The 17007-nt window shown below is 31.6% G+C and overlaps 1 protein-coding gene across 2 annotated transcripts in view; it reads left to right on the top strand.

Moving 5' to 3' along the window:
• Positions 1–17007, top strand: part of LOC145284798 (uncharacterized) — a 989395-nt gene that overhangs the window by 880016 nt on the left and 92372 nt on the right. For both annotated transcript variants that reach the window (XM_080133765.1, XM_080133764.1), the window contains one exon: positions 5841–7207. In XM_080133765.1, coding sequence (XP_079989891.1) covers positions 6583–7207 — 625 coding nt within the window. In that variant the 5' untranslated portion in view covers positions 5841–6582. The remainder of the gene's footprint in view (positions 1–5840; positions 7208–17007) is intronic.

The following is a 17007-nucleotide window of genomic DNA, read 5'->3' as shown; positions in this document are numbered from 1 at the left end:
TCATTATTTGACCAACAATGACAGCATTTTCTTTTTACGCCACTCATTAAAAAAAAAATCGCAAATATATTTCGAGTGTCGACCGTACTGAGTATTGTAGTTTCAACGTTTGGAATAATTTACGGCACAAAAATCTGATAAAACAATATAGATAGTTATATATTTCAGAACATTTTTGTAACTATTTGAAACAAAGACTCCAGTAACATTAAAAAAAAAACACTGAGTCCGGCATCTATATAACGATGGTAACCCACAGATTCCGTTGAGTTTAGTAAATGTCTGCTTTTTTTAAGGGGAGATAATTCACATTATATTGATTACTGTTACAATGAGTTAATATAGACATAAGAGTTTTTTTACATTTCAATAAAATCATTGTAACACAGCTTCTTATTCAAGTAGCTTATTCAACAACAGGCAAAAATAACTCTCTTTCTGCATACAGTCTTACACTTACCGCTAGCATCAATCCTTTCTCTAAGACTAAGGCCAATAGGCACCCCATGTAATTGTAATAATAATCTTTGAATATTGTCAGTGGCTTACATAGGTCGCTTCACGATTGTCTTGAAAGATTTCCATAAAAGAATGCACTATATTTTTGTTTTGAAGGTCACATCGGCGCTTTTACACTATTAAGACACAATTCCGGAAATCGTAATACTGAATTTCACATGAAAACAATGGTATCTCCGTATTCCTCATATATTAAAGATGAGTATATCCAAAAATTACGAAAATCGATGAGGTAGAAAATTATTTATAAAAGAAAATAAAATGTAGAATTTAATGAAAATGATAAGAGAATACAAAAGGGAAGTAATTTTCCATTTTTAATTAAAAAAAATTTCTGCAATTTTTCACCTGGTAACAAGATTTAACTTGTGTTTTTTTATTAATTCATTAATATTCAGATAATTTGAACTGCATACTTTTGAAGCTAACATTGTAACTTATTAGAATTGACAAAAGAAATCAGTTGAAACCATTGTTTTTGTTATATCTTGAAACTTCATGCATCGAGTAAAAAATCTCGTCCCAATTTTGTAGAAGCGGCGTTACAGCTAGCACCTGCGATTATTTACGTATTTTTCTATCGAAAAATAAAATTTAAACGCTACTCGTGTATGAGGGTTAGTAAATTGGTTTGATAGTATTTTTTTATGATGATGATAAATAAAAGGGGTTTGGCAATAATTGAAGGAAAGAAAACAGTTAGATTTCCTAGAGTGTGTTGCTGCTGCATTTGAAGACAATTTTGGTAATCACGCTAAATGCAATGGATATATGTTTACAATAATATATACCAAACAATACATATAAATGTCGTTTTTTCAGTTGTTTTATTTCTTGGAATATCTTTAAAAACGTAGAACATACTAGTTGATACAAACTAAAATAAATATGTTTGCTTCTACAAAACAAATGTTCTTTTTCCCAACAACATTCAATCACAACGTATGGTTAAGATAACAGAAAACAGAAACGATGTCCGCTACAAAATTTCCAAAACACAAAATCATCCCATGGCGTGCAAAACTGATATAAAGACAGAATGTAATTGTTAATTATTTTCGTCACTTTGATCAAAATACAAAAAATTAGTTCATTCAAATTTCCATACAAATATCTCATGTTTTGTCTGGAATTTAATCGCTCAACTTAATAAGCTATATATTTTTTCCAATCAAATAATATCAATTGTGTAGCAGATCCAAGTAAAATATAGAAATAATTTCGACAAGCTTATTTCAATTCAATAGTTGTACACAATTATAAGAAGAAATTAGTGAACAGTTTTTTTTGGACTGTATAAAGATTAAACTATTTCATCAACCAATAGATTTTTTCTATTGGAAAAGTTACAAAAAGTTTACAATCTAATATGTTCCACACTGTCGAACAAGCTGACTATCCTGTCCCATCGCCGCAATATTGCGTCAGTATGTTTTTCATATGTACTTTAATTGAATGAGTGCTGAAGAATCTCTTAGCCCTGGAATCCTATTGATGCAATTAAACCGACTATTAACAAACTCCTAGACATTTAATCTGGAGGTCGCGAGATGCTTAATAGACTAATGTCTTAAAAGGGTCCTCCCTAAAATCAGTACACACGGGAACTCCAATTCGACTCCACTTACATGTAAACGTTGTAAAAATAAGAACATACATCTCACCATTAACGGCCTGATTACAGTATCTCTGCAGGCATAGTAAATAATTTACAGTCTTCCTTGATTTTTTTATGGCAATGCATCTCGTATATTTAAAAGTGTGTAAAAATATCATCAATTAAACACATTATACAATTAAATAAATATATCGATAAAGAAATGTTAAAGGGGCTCAATTACCATTAATTGTATCATTTGATAACTATGCGTGTAGGTAGTTAAGCAACCACGCTGACTCAAATATGTAATTGTTCGATATTTCATCACGAATAATAAGTTATAAATTCAGTATTAATATTAAACATGATCTCTAATGCAATTTAATTATGTTTTGAATACTGTAATATAGAGAGTGTCTAGAATGTATTAGCAGTAAGAGAAGAAATAAGGCAAAGACAATAAAATCATTGTGATCATGCTTATCCCGTTATGAGCCACTATAGCATCGGAACATATAATAAAAAGTAATACATTCATTGAAAAGAATGATTAGTTATGGGAGTTTAATCACTTTTATTAACACTGTTACACGTTGAAAAAAGTATAAGACCGCCATAATATATTTTTTCTCAAATATGACAACATTTTAAACAAGTTGTATATCAGAGAACTTGAATCCTTACTTATCAATAACGTGTTCTATAGCAGTAAGACAGAATAAGAAACATTCATTTATAGCAAGTATTAGACGCAATAGTAAACTCAATTTAAATGTTTTTTTTAAATATAATATGACTCATTTGCAGAATGCACTGTTCAGAAATATATTCACTTAAAATAAAAGTAGAATTGCGGTGAAAACCATTTAACAATGATTCTGAGTAACAAAATGCATTATCATCTCGGGAAAATTGTTCTGTGATTAAGTAAATTGAATATTTCCCCCATAATTTTGATAATTTATTTTATTTCAAAACTAAAAAAGGGTGTTTTCTTCGTGTAATCCAATCACGAACTCTCTCTGTTTCTTTCTCTCTTTCTCTCCCTCTCTCTCTCTAATATATACACTATCTTTCTGTCTCTGCCTCTTTCTCTTTCTATCTGCCTCTCTCTCTCTCTATATATATATATATATATATATATATATATAAGAATATGAATAAAAATGTGAAAGAGATAGTGTTTGTGAGAGAGAGAATGTGAGTGATTAGATTGCACGAGGAAAACATACTTTTTCTAGTTTTGAAATCAATTTAATTGAATAAATTATATATTATATATATATATATATATATATATATATATATATATATATATATATATATATATATATGAATATAAAGAGAATGAGAGGGAAAGAGAGAGAGAGAAAAAGGGATGTTGCCTTGTCTGTCTGTCCGTCTGCGTCTCTTCTAAACCTCTGATAGATTTTGATCTACGGACTCGAAACTAAGTTTATAGGAGTTTTGTACCCGTGAAACAGATACAATTTTGTCTTTAGCCGATGAAAATCGCTGCTAAACGGTCAAAAATGCGCAAAATTGAGATCTTGGAAGTTTGAATCGAGTTAAACTGTTCTTGTATGTTAAAGTTGTTTAAACTTTATCGTTTTCGTATCCATATAACGATATCATAAACTGTAACGATACTTTTTAAATAAAATAACTGGTAAAAAAAATGTAAAAATTGCAACTTGGCAGACGTAATCTTCTTAAATCTCTCCTAAAATTCACATGCTTCAATATGCATTATATGTCATTAAGTTAAAAGGTTTTTATATCTGTCTGCACTTAGGTGATGGGGTAGTAAATAAGGATGAAGAGTTTAATGTTTTGCTTTCGATTTTAACTCATCGCACACAAGGTATTATTTTTTTGCTTTTGATATCACCATTATATATTGACTACAATATTAATAACAGAAAAATGACTTTATAATAATAAATACGACATCTGAACAAATTTAAAAAAAAAATATTTAAGCTTAAGGCATAGACGGGCAACACCAAGCGAATGCTAGTCATCAATAAAATCGGTTTTTAAATCAACGAATCAAATTCCAGGATTTTAATGTATATTTTGTAATAGCATATTATTATACCAATAGACTATTTGTGTTATTGTATCATTATATGTATTACTAGTGGAACACGTTTATGCAGTTATACAGTAAAAAGTTTCGGTTAGAAGATGGTAATAGAGAAAAACCAAGAAGTTAACCTAACAAGCAATTAATAAATGCGAAATTTAATTTTTGTCATATAAAAGTCCATAATTATTCATGCAGGCTTTAGCATGTAATTCATAGAATCATTACAGAATGCAACAAGCCGTTTTTTATCTAACAATATTCACAAGAAATAAACTTTTCTTTTGAACTTAACAAATGTCGTAGATAAGTGTTTTGTAGTCTTTTGTTTACGCATTTCAATTATATGAGAAGAAAGTTTTTGGTTATTAGCTCAGCATTAGTATTTCTGACTCAAATTAGGCGTCATGCTCACGCGACTTTATCTTCAAGAATTAAATATCTCGGCTAATAATAATAATAATAATAATAATAATAATAATAATAATAATAATAATAATAATAATAATAATAATAATAATAATAATTGGTTCAATGCCAAGTGATCTTGAAAAAGAGTGGACCATAAATGCACTTCAGAAGTGATATCTGCTTGGCACAGCAAGCATCCAGTGCCAGGTGCTTTCCATCTAATTGGCTCTTTGACTCTGCTGACTAGCATTGGTGTAAAAGACCGCTCTCGAGTGAAGACATATGGTGTAAATCCTCACCAAACTGTTTAGATTACAAACAATGCGGAGAATAATACAATATAACGACGAAGCGTTGCAGGGAATGGACAACTCTGCCAACTACAAGTTCTACACCCCCATCACGCACCCCCTGCCATTATCTCATCACCGTTCCCCCCAATAGAAAAGTGATACGAAAGAGCCGAGGAGGGTCAAGGAGGCTGGAAAAACCGACGAGAGAGCTCTGACCAGACCTGTGCTGGACAAGCGCAAAGAGAACTGGAACATTAGGGAGGCTAAGAGCCACTCAAATTTCAGTATACACCAATGGCCACTCTCAGCGAGAAATCAATGATAACAGGTTGTTGCGATGACGCAAATTTATTTGCAAATGCTATCGAAAGAGGTGGAGGGAGCTGGGCGTCTGGGAAGACGTGTTGTCACTTAGATTCCAGAGAACACCACAGGTTTCCAATTAGATCGTTTGTTGACTTGTGTGAAAGCTCCATGTGAGCTAATAATAATAATAATAAGAAGAAGAAGAAGAAGAAAAAGAAGAAGAAGAACAAGAAGAAGAATAAGAATAAGAATATAAATGTCTATAAAACATTCCCCAGTATATTGCTGGACTAAAAAAAATCACCCCATTCAAAATCAAGAAAGTGTCGGAAAAAGAGAACCAGAGTCAGTAACAAAGGTGTACTTCGTCTTAATATGTGCTTAGATTAAAAAAAAGAAAATATATTCATAATTATAACTTGCAGGACACGTGACACATGAACGCGATTTTATTGTACATATTATAGTCAGCTTTCTGATAATATTGATAATTTTATTGAAACATTAGATGAGTTCAATTTTTCATGTGGAATGTGTTTTATTGGCTTACAATAATTATATTTGTACCAGAACTGTTTAAAATTAATGAACATTATGAATATCTATCTCTCCTTTTTTGCAGATAGTTGCCATGACATTTCTTCTGAGAGTTACCTGCTCCTGATTTTCAGCTTTTCGCACACATTATCAAAGATATCAACCGCAGCAGCACCGCCAGATATACCAAAGAAAATACATCTGAAACTTCTTCTTTCGCCTGATTTGATCTCATTATATAGACATCAATTTCATTTGTTTTTTCTATATAATTTTCAATTTTTTTCTCTAGAAAAAATTATAACTTAAGCATTCCATTAAAAAGTATTTTTATGTTATCTCGAACAAATCCGGAAACACATCAAATACATATAAAAAAATATTCAACTGAAAAATATAATTTCATGTCAATTATGTAAATGACAAACCCAGATTGAACGCTTTAAAAATACATTTACTCAAACAGCCCCCGATATACAGACAGTGTTCAACAAATATCAACATAGATATCTTTTAATATTGATCTGTCTTTGCATATATCTATTGATGATCAAATATATAGACCTTTACATCAAAATATACTATATATATATTAATAATATATTTTAATATTATATGTATATATCGAGACAGACAGCTCTAGATATAGACACTTCCAGCAAAATTAACAATTATTGTCATTGAATATCAGTATTGAATAACATAGATAAATAGAACAAAAATCATATAAAGTATTGATTGATAGTCAGATCCGGAAATCGGAGTCACCTCATTAACTTTTTGGGTGTTCCTTTAAAATTTCCAACACGGAGACCCTACGATACGACATGAGTACCTACCTTCCGAACTCTTATCTAACGCCGCTTCAGTCGTCGGGTATGGGATCTTTCGGAGCGAGTCACCCAAGCCAAAACGGTAACGGGTATCACACTGGCCGGCCGATCACCGACTACAGTTACCCGACATCGCTTAGCAACCACAACGCGGCCGCGGCCGCAGCAGTGGCCGCGGCCGCTTACCCACGTTTCCCGCCCTACAACAGAATCGATGTCCGACCACTGACGACCCAGGCCGGACAGGACACATCGTCGTACTTACGACACAGCCAACAGCCGCAGGTGCCCTCGGCTGTCGAAGCAACCAACTCGTCACCGATCCACCACCCGTGTCCTCGCGATTACACGGGGGCTGTAACCGACCACTCAGACATTCCTCAGTACAGCAGCTGTACGCAGCAGCAGCAACCACAGCAGCACCAGCAGCAGCAACAACCCGAAGTGAACTTTTGCGATCCCCAGCAAGACAAACATAACATATCACATCCAAATACTCCTAGTCCAGTGTCGCCCTCTACAAACAATGCCGGTGTCAACAGCAGCGACGGTAGTCCAAATAGTACGGAGAACTCGGCGACAACTTTGCCTATTTACCCCTGGATGAGAAGTCAGTACGGTAAGTAAACAATATAAGAGAATGTGTTCGTAATTATTGAAAGTACTATCGTAACGTAAACAGTATGTTGTTGTTTTTATGGGCTGATATTCCCACGTTTGCTTTATAGCTATTAGTATAATATAAAACCATAGGAAATCGTGGCTCATTATTGGGCGCTTTGGAGCAGTAAAATGTTAAAGAATACGGAGAAATTAAAAGAGGGATTTTTTTATCGTGATATGAACAATACTTTGCTGTTTAGAATAGATGCTTACATTACTATGTTTGAACGAAATTGTGTATTATTGGTTGACTCTATAAGACAAAAAAAGACGGGAAAACGGGGTTAGAACAGAAAGAAAAGAAACGTTTATATTGTTTCATTAGTAAATGCAAGTACTTTAACATATAAATAGTTACGTGATTCTTTGCAAAAAAAAAAAAAAAAATTTCTACTTTTAATTACAAGTGGTATACACACGAAATATCTACAAATATAATAGATAACATTAAAACATAGGACGAAAAATATTTCTACTACATTTATAGTTAAAACAAATTGGGTGGCCTGTGTTGCCCGGGTGTTTGGAATGTGTGTTTAGCAAAAATAAAAAAAGTGGTAGTAGGCAGGCAGGCTCGAACACGTGACGCGAAGGGGGAAAAAGAAATATAATTTCGTATCGTTACTCCATGACGCGACCGGAAGTTCGGGACGTTAAGATTAGGCAAAGTCAATCCAACCGATACGATGACTTGCAAAATTGGCTGGCAAAAAATCGACCCCTCCTTGTATGAAAACTGCCCAGTTGAGGGTGAATAAATTAATGTTTTCGGCCAATTTTTTCGGTGTTTGTCGTCTGAAACGTGGAGTTCTTACATAACACCAATTTCGTGAAAATCTGCCTTCGCTGCCGAAAGTGTTAGACGGACATACAAACATACATGCACACATGTATACATTCATACATACATACATACATACTTACATTTAAACATACACATAAGATTTATATTATAGAAGATGATACATGAATAAAAATACAAAAAAAAACAAAAATTTTACACTACTTATACCCGACTTTGTAACGGTCAATTGTTTGCTCCGCATAAACTAACCACAATAAAAGCGAGACAAGAAACAATGATCATAGGCAGTATAGCAGAGCTCTATAAGTCTATAATGTTCGTTTAGAAGAAAACCCGTGACTCGAAGTGTTATTGTAATTAAAAGTGATATGCCATACAGGATATTTTTCTCTTTCTCTACTCTGATTTGATGGTTTACATCATCCTCTTCTGAGCACGTACTGTTATTCCTACTTTATCATTTTCAATAGATGACGTCATCAATTCGTATTGTTATCTACTGTATAATGCGGTGTACTAATAATATTTATAATATTTTCTGTCTTGTTACTTCCGTCTTGATTATGACAAATTGGAAGTGAATGCTGTTTTTAGACATCAACAAACAAACACACATTACCTTATAAACTTAACGTCCGTATTTCATGCGGTTTTGATTTTACTAAAGTTTTCTAACAACACAGTTGAAGAACTCAATCTTCCTCCTGTAACAATCTATCCTATCAGAGGAAGGCTTACAAACAGCATGCCTTGACTAAAGGCGGCCTATTACTTTTATTATACCATAAACAAATCGTATATAGACAATTACATCGAATTTTTGTATAGAAAAAATAAAATGAGACTGAAGAATTGTAACATAAGATGTGCCCTGGGAAATAGGAAAAGGATGACATGCATAAAATATTCGCCCATTAAAATGAGGAAAGCGAAAGAGTCGTCTTTGTTATTTGATACTCCAGACCTGGATCCGGATTTGATACTAGGTGCAGATTCGTAAAAAATAGTCGAGCCTAATTATACTTACACCCCAACCAACTAAATGTAAGAATGGGGATTAACTTATTTATTAGTAATACCAGTGGTAGATTACACAGGAGCGAGGAGCGTGGAATTGCAACTCTGCACCGCATCCTCTTAAACTGTTAGGGCAATTGCTGACAAATAAAAAAAGTTCATCACACTAGGCTTGGAAATACGAATTATGTTATGCATAGGAGCCTAAAATAGTCACCTTTTCAGTGGATATTCAGACTATGAATTTAAGATAACCAATAAAGTTCATCAAGTTCCACTAATGTTACTATACCTGCAGTATTGCCTTTCAGCCGAATTCACTCAGATGAATAAACCTTTGTTACAAGTCGACAGGAAATCTTTCTACTAGGGCATAAATATGGTGATATCCCAGCATTTAATGAAACTTTGCCTATTAAAGTCAGGAGATTGTAAGTATAAACGACGCCGATTATCAGGGTTCTAGTTTTTATCAAATCTGTTATAATTTTGCATTATTCTGAGAGACCTCCTATCGATCCATTTTTTTAATGATCTGTCCTACCGGCAGAAAACTTAATCTATTGTACCAGTTATGCTTATTTGCTGTATTTATTGGGTTTTTTTTTTCGAATTTTCCGCAGAGAAAATGTAGTCCCTATGCTTACATGATCAGTTTATCCGTCATTCTGTGTCGCTTCAGCATGAGTTGTAATATAGTTTAATCTGTCACGTTAAAAAAAACAGCATATCTAGGTTTCATAGATAATGACCAAACGACTAGCAGCCATGTAATTTAATCTATAATCAACCGATGTACACAATTTGAATATCCCCTCTTTAGTTTTAAAACAAAAGCAAAAACTCGTACATGAATCGATTGTTTTGTTTTATACCATATATATCATTTCGAAATTTACATTTGCTCATTTGCTTAAGACTCGGCAGATTCGAATGGATGAATAGCTTCCATAATATGGGCGAGATTCTCTGCACATATGATCAATATCAAGTACTATCCAAAATATTACCAGATCTTCTGAAACTCCGAGTCGACATATTCCGGAAATTTACGTAAGAGCCTGTAGATTCCGAAGAGATTCCTGAAAAATGACGAATTCAGATCGCAGCGCCTGTTACATTGTACTATGTTGAGAATTATTTTCTTTTTAGAAATTATCGGAGATTAGGTCGTGTTTTGGATGAATACCACAGTTATTTGACAGAAATTAGCATGTTGAATGCGCACATTGTGAAATTGTCCCGTCTTGTTTAATTGTTGCTATTCCGTTTCTGTTTTCTTTCTTTTTTTGTTATTTCTGCATGGATATATTGATCAATTTCTAGACATTTATTGTTTACTTTTTCAATGAATTTCTTCACTTATATATAATGAACACGCACAAATGTGTTCCTTTTATTTTGCAGTGGTTGTCATGACGACAGGCACATTTATTTAATTTAATCTCAACTAGTCGTATTAGTTGTAGCTCAGAAAATAATCTTAATGCTACAGTCGATTTATGAATAAAAATTCCTGAAAGCATGAATCCGAAGAAGCGAAGTGTTGTATTCTTATTAAAATGCCCGCTAGAAGCAGAGTACATATATTTACACATTAATGCTGTTTTATAGTACACTAACTAATCAGAACTTAAAAGGATTAAGTATACTACGAGTGATGCTACATTTAATTAGTTGTTCTCACATGTTCAAAACATTTTAAGGGTGTTATTAAATGCAGTAGCAATCATGAAATATCATATGAACATGCAATAATATAAATTGCTAAAACACAGTTAACAAAAAACACTCAATGCGTAATTAGGCGTATGGTTTTATTACGATCAAACGTATCAAAGGTGAATTAAAATTGCTTTATTATGATTACTGACTATGGAAGAATAGCATAACTGTTTGATTTGTCTGTTGCAGATATTGATGTTGAAAAAGTCTATGAAGGAAACACCTGTCATGGGCGTGCATCAGAAGTAGAGATACGCCAAAAAAGTGGTATATCTCTACATGAACATATCTATAAAGGTCGCCCAATTGAATATTGAAATGCTCATATCTTTGGTTCTATACAGCTAAACTACATTTAAACTTGCAGGTGTTCAGAAGATTATACTATGGTTATATATAGTTAAAATTGTTTGAAAACTGGTTAAAAAGCTATATTTTCAACCAATAAACTATGCCAAAATTAGAATATATATATATATATATCTATATATATGTATATATATATATCAATAGCAAAGCAGATATATTGATATATACATACATATATATATATATATATATATATATATATATATATATCTATATATATATCAATAGCAAAACAGAAAATCTAAAGCTTGCTTGCTAAGTAAAGATATATATATATATATATATATGACTACTTAATTTACTCACATAAATTCATATACGAAAGTATAGATTTATGCGTAAACTTTAAGTATTTACTTCAAAAGTGCTCAATACGTAGGTAGAGCTAGTTAGAAATTTAGAAAAAATATATGGCGATTAAGCTACACCGACTATACGGCGTTTCATCCACTCTAGGACTCCTCAGGCTTATGCGCCTGAGGAGTCCTAGAGTTAATGAAACGCCGAATATTCAGTGTAGCTTAATCTCCATGTATATTTTATAAATTACTATATATATATATATATATATATATATATATATATATATATATATATATATATATATATAGTTACCTAGCAAGCGTAAGTTGTTCTGCTTTGGTATTGATTTTGGTTTTGTAGCTTAGTTGTCTCACCTACATACGTACTAGTAAACGCAGGCGTGTCTTCAATAAATGAACATCTCATTAAAAACCTATCTTGTGCTGCGAACTTAAGCACGAACTAATTTTCAATTCTGAGTCGTGCTCACTCAAAATGTCCATTTAAAGATCTTGGAGACTATTCACGTTTGGATGCGAGGTATTCTATCTGAATAGATCGAATGTCTTTTAGGTTTGAGGGCGAGTAATCTCTAGGATCTTACAAAATATTATAACACCTCTCCTCTTTTCCACACATAATGAAAAGCAACGTCATTTCATTTTAAATATCCATATTTTGATTTTCCTTTTATAAATTTCCTCGACACAGCTTGGAGAAGGCGAGGACGAAACTGGTCAACTAATTCCTCCCCTTAATTTTTGTTATTCTTCTACGCCTCATTTTCTTAATTTTAAAACGCATTTTACTTTTAATTATGAATTTTGAAAGTCTTCACTTCATGTTGCTATGGACATATATACGTATATATATATATATATATATATATATATATATATATATATATATATATATATATATATATATATATTCACACGCACACACAACCACAAACGCACACACACATGCATACACGAACTCCCACACACATTATATATATATATATATATATATATATATATATATATATATATATATAGAGAGAGAGAGAGAGAGAGAGATATATAAACTTTTAAGTATGCTGTTCTATGCTGATTGTTTTTAGCAAATTATGTATGAGCCATTCGTATATTTGTTAATATTTTCTCCTCTAATGAGATGGGTAGACATCGAAAACTATAGATAAAGGAGATATACTTATTGAAGTGTATTCTTTGTCTAGCATATAATTTAAATCCTAGATGTTTAATTTAATCATTTAACGTCATAAAAATTAAATTACTAACTTTGGAGTTATTTGCTCTAACTTGTATATTCAGCAACTTTTATAAAGCTGGAATTTACTTTATAAAATATCATAAAATATTACAGCAAATAATATTTTGTAAGTCCAATACTCACCATACCAGTAGGTCTGTTGCATTACATTATTCTGAAATGTGTGTGTATATACATATATATATATATATATATATATATATATATATATATATATATATATATGAATAGAGATTATGACAGATAGATAGATAGATAGATATATAGATATATAGATAGATAGATAGATAGGTAGGTAGATAGATATATATAGTGTGTGGTTTTTTACACGGAGATGTTTCATTTTTACAGTCATTGTTTTACATAAGGTAAATCCCAGCTAATAACTATTTTTTAATGAATATTGTGCCGGAAAGATCAACGCAATACTTATACAAACCCGGCATACTATAATAATAGCAATAATAATAATAATAATACTACTAATAATAATAATAATACTTCTACTAATAATAATAAAAATAAGAAGAAAACAAATTAATATGTATCGGAGTAGTGCCAACACTGTTAAGTATTCAATGTAAATTCACATAATTTTAAACGTTCATCTACGTTTTAATTGTTTCTAATGATTTTAAATATATGTTCCAGGTTTCTGTTTTGAATTTCCTCCTTTTCAGCAGTTTTGTTTGTTTTCAATCGCGCATAGACCAACCATGGAAGGATCGAAAGAGCTAGTGGTACATATCAAGAATTCTTTTGGTCAAAAAACAAGTATTACAAACATTGCAAATAACATACGTTTATGTTCATCAACGCTTGATTTAATACTTATATGTATAGTTATGTACATAAGTACATATAAATATATAAAGATATGTATAAAAATATAGTTATGCTTAAATGTATGCATGTATATATATGTATATATATATATATATATAAATGTGCATATATATGTGTACAATTTTTATTGTTATGCATGTGTATGTATTTTACTTAGGAGATCACACGCAAGTTTAATGATGCAAGTATGCTCTTCCACACCAAATCTAAGAGGCAACCATAGATAAGCTTCGGTAGCTTAATTAAAATTAATGTTTTCTGTCGGTGGCCAGTTGTTTGATGTCAATCCATGTGTTCAGACGTGACGAACATAAGTTTAAAAAAGGCAGGAAAAACAGAAAGTGGAGCCTGATTAGAATAATTTATATAGAAAAAAAAACTATGGAACCGGATAGGTTGATTTCAAACTCTACATCATTTATTGCGATCAATTAAACACTGATACCAATATGAGAACCGGCAAAGAATTCAGCTCTTAAGTTAGACTTACAACGTTTGCATAAATGATTAATGAATATGAAAGCATTTTTGAAAATTAAAATATTGTTGTATATTTGGGATGTGGGTGACGATAAATGATTTCTATTACAAGAGCCTCTCTATACATTTAAATATATTAAAATGTTATGTGAATTAGAATTATAAACATAGCATCGTATGATTACCTAACCCTAACCCTAACCTAACCTAACCGCGGGATCGTTTTGAAAAACACTATCTTCTGTAAGAACAATGATTATTATCGAATGTACCAAAATATCAGTGAGATAAAAATATAAACCCATTAGACGCCTGTGTTATATTCATTTTGTTTTTTATTGCGGACTATTACCCTCATCTTTTAGCTGTTGTTCTCCGACTTTTCGGCCGACTATTTCTCTGGCCTCGTTACGTAATTACCACGAAGGGATAGGAAATCCGAATCTCCTTAATGTATGCTCAGCAATTCCTGCCTTCCATAAGTGTAGTCGTCTCACAACGTTTTGGCCAAGAAATTGCTGGGACCGTAAGAAATGTCTAAATATAGCGGTTCGAATCCTATTCAAAGCCGGCCAGGGGCTTAGTTGGCCAAAACCTTGTGAGATAACAACAATAATGGAAGGCAGTTTTTGCTGAAAATGAAATTATGAGATTCGGAGTTCCTATCCCTTCGTGGTAATTACTTTATGAGACCAGCAAAATAGTCGGAGTTCCTATACCGTCACGGTAACCATCCGACGAATGCCAGAGGTATAGTTGGTCGAAACGTCGAGAAACGACAACTAAAACGTTCGTAATAAATAAAATGATAAAATAATACCCATCCCAATAAAAATTTCAATTAATTAAATAATATGTGTGTGTTACAGTCAACACATTTGAAGTTCCCAGAAACAGTAGATAAAAGTATGTTGTTTTAAAAGTATTTTTCTTTCAAAAAGTTACATAGATATAATCAATATCATGTAAATCACGTGAACGATGTTTGTAAAAAAACACACAACAACAAAAACAACATTGGGTTGTGGTTGCAGTGAGAATACTAGCCTTAACCGACATCTAAGGTCACAACGGACAAGAATATGCTTATGAGTTGACGATTTTGTCCTGGAAAAATGAAGCCGTCGAATGTGTGTGTGGGGGGGGTGCGTGTGTGCAGTCATATAAACAATTTTATTATATACTTATAATCAATATTAATGGCAAACTTCTAGGGCAAACCAAAACTTAAAGAGTGTAATATTCATGTCAACAATAAAATAGAGCTATAATTTAAAAAAAAATAAAGGGCGATGAATAGTAATGAGCGAATTCATGTCTTAACTAAACAAAGTCAGAAATAATATGTTATTTTTCTATAATAAGAGAGAAATTATTAAATATCCATAAAGTAGTATATTATTTATTATAAGAAGTAAAAAATAAACAAAATAAAACAATAACCATTAACTGATTATTTAATTGGGAAATACTGATGTATGCTGCGATTTTTTTTATTTAGCACGATTTGCTACCGACTCGGGTCAGCCTCTTCTTCTGCATCAGCAAATTATGAACATATTTTTATCATAATATTATTGAATATATATATATATATATATATATATATATATATATATATATATATATATATATATATATATTCTGCAATTCGGAATTTACTCTGAAGATTGCATATTCATCTTGCAAATGAATGCCTCCGAGTATGTTCATATATTATACACTTATGCGTCAACATTGTTGTAACATTTATTAAGCCGTCATTATGAATGTTAGAACACAATTTCCAGGGTTAATGTTCCTAATATGAATTATCTCTAGATTAAATTTATTTAATGAAAAATGCGTACAAAAAGTTGTCTGGCATTATATAAAACTTCTGATGCTTCCAGTCCTTATAAAATGTTATTAATTGATATCCATTGCTAATTATTTTATAAATGTTAGTTATGAGTAATTAAAAGAATTTTAAAAGACACATATGTATTATCAAATTCTCATTTTTATCTGAAATATAGAGTCACCTCTAAGCACAACCATTTGTATATTCAGATTCTCCAGGTAGTTCCCTTCGTTCTGCGTACGATTAGTTACAGGAGTGAATTTATCTAAATCTAGAAATGCTAATTCCAGAGTGTTTCTGTATTGTATTCATAATTAATCTATGCCATTATTTTTCGTCCGTTTTTTTTTCTAGTTTAATAGAAATATCCCATATGAGTGAACCCTCCGTTTAGTCCATTTTATCAGGTTTCTGACACGAATAAATTATTTATGAACGTAATTAAATCTAATTAATATTTATCAGTTTATTGCAACTGTCCATAATAAAACAATACAAATATTTGAGTCCGTATCGATTTGATATAATGTTTTTGAATCTTAGAAAATATAGTTTAAAGAAAACATGCATTATCTGGTTAGTTCGGTTACTGTTCACATTTTGGTTGTTAGTATCGCAAATTCATCATAAATATAATTCCACGGGATTGTACATCGATTGTAAAGTTGTAAGAATAGCAACCAAGATATAAACAGTGGGTCGAACAATCAGATTAATATATATATATATATATATATATATATATATATATATATATATACAGGGTGTCCGTAAAGTTACTATACAATCTTTGATTAAATAAACCTGTAAAAAAAATAAATATTAACTATTAATACAAATATAATACAATAAAACAATAATACTGTATAGTAACTTTACGGACACCCTGTATATGTACTATTTATCCTATTCTAAGCGAAACTGGGGTTGGACAGACTATTTCCCAAGATGAGTTCGTAATAAATTTTTACTCTAATTTAACTTCCAAATCCGACCCCGAAGATCGCCATGGGCATGGGATATGTGCCTATGTAAAGATGGCTCTCCATTTGGTAGGGAAATCTCCAGAGAGAATACTAACTTACTCTGT

This window comes from Euprymna scolopes, chromosome 9 (genome assembly GCF_053919585.1).
Source record: "Euprymna scolopes isolate OS-2025 chromosome 9, ASM5391958v1, whole genome shotgun sequence".
NCBI classification, from domain to species: domain Eukaryota; kingdom Metazoa; phylum Mollusca; class Cephalopoda; order Sepiida; family Sepiolidae; genus Euprymna; species Euprymna scolopes.
Note: the sequence above shows the minus strand (reverse complement) of the source record. Positions and strands in the feature narration are given on the sequence as shown.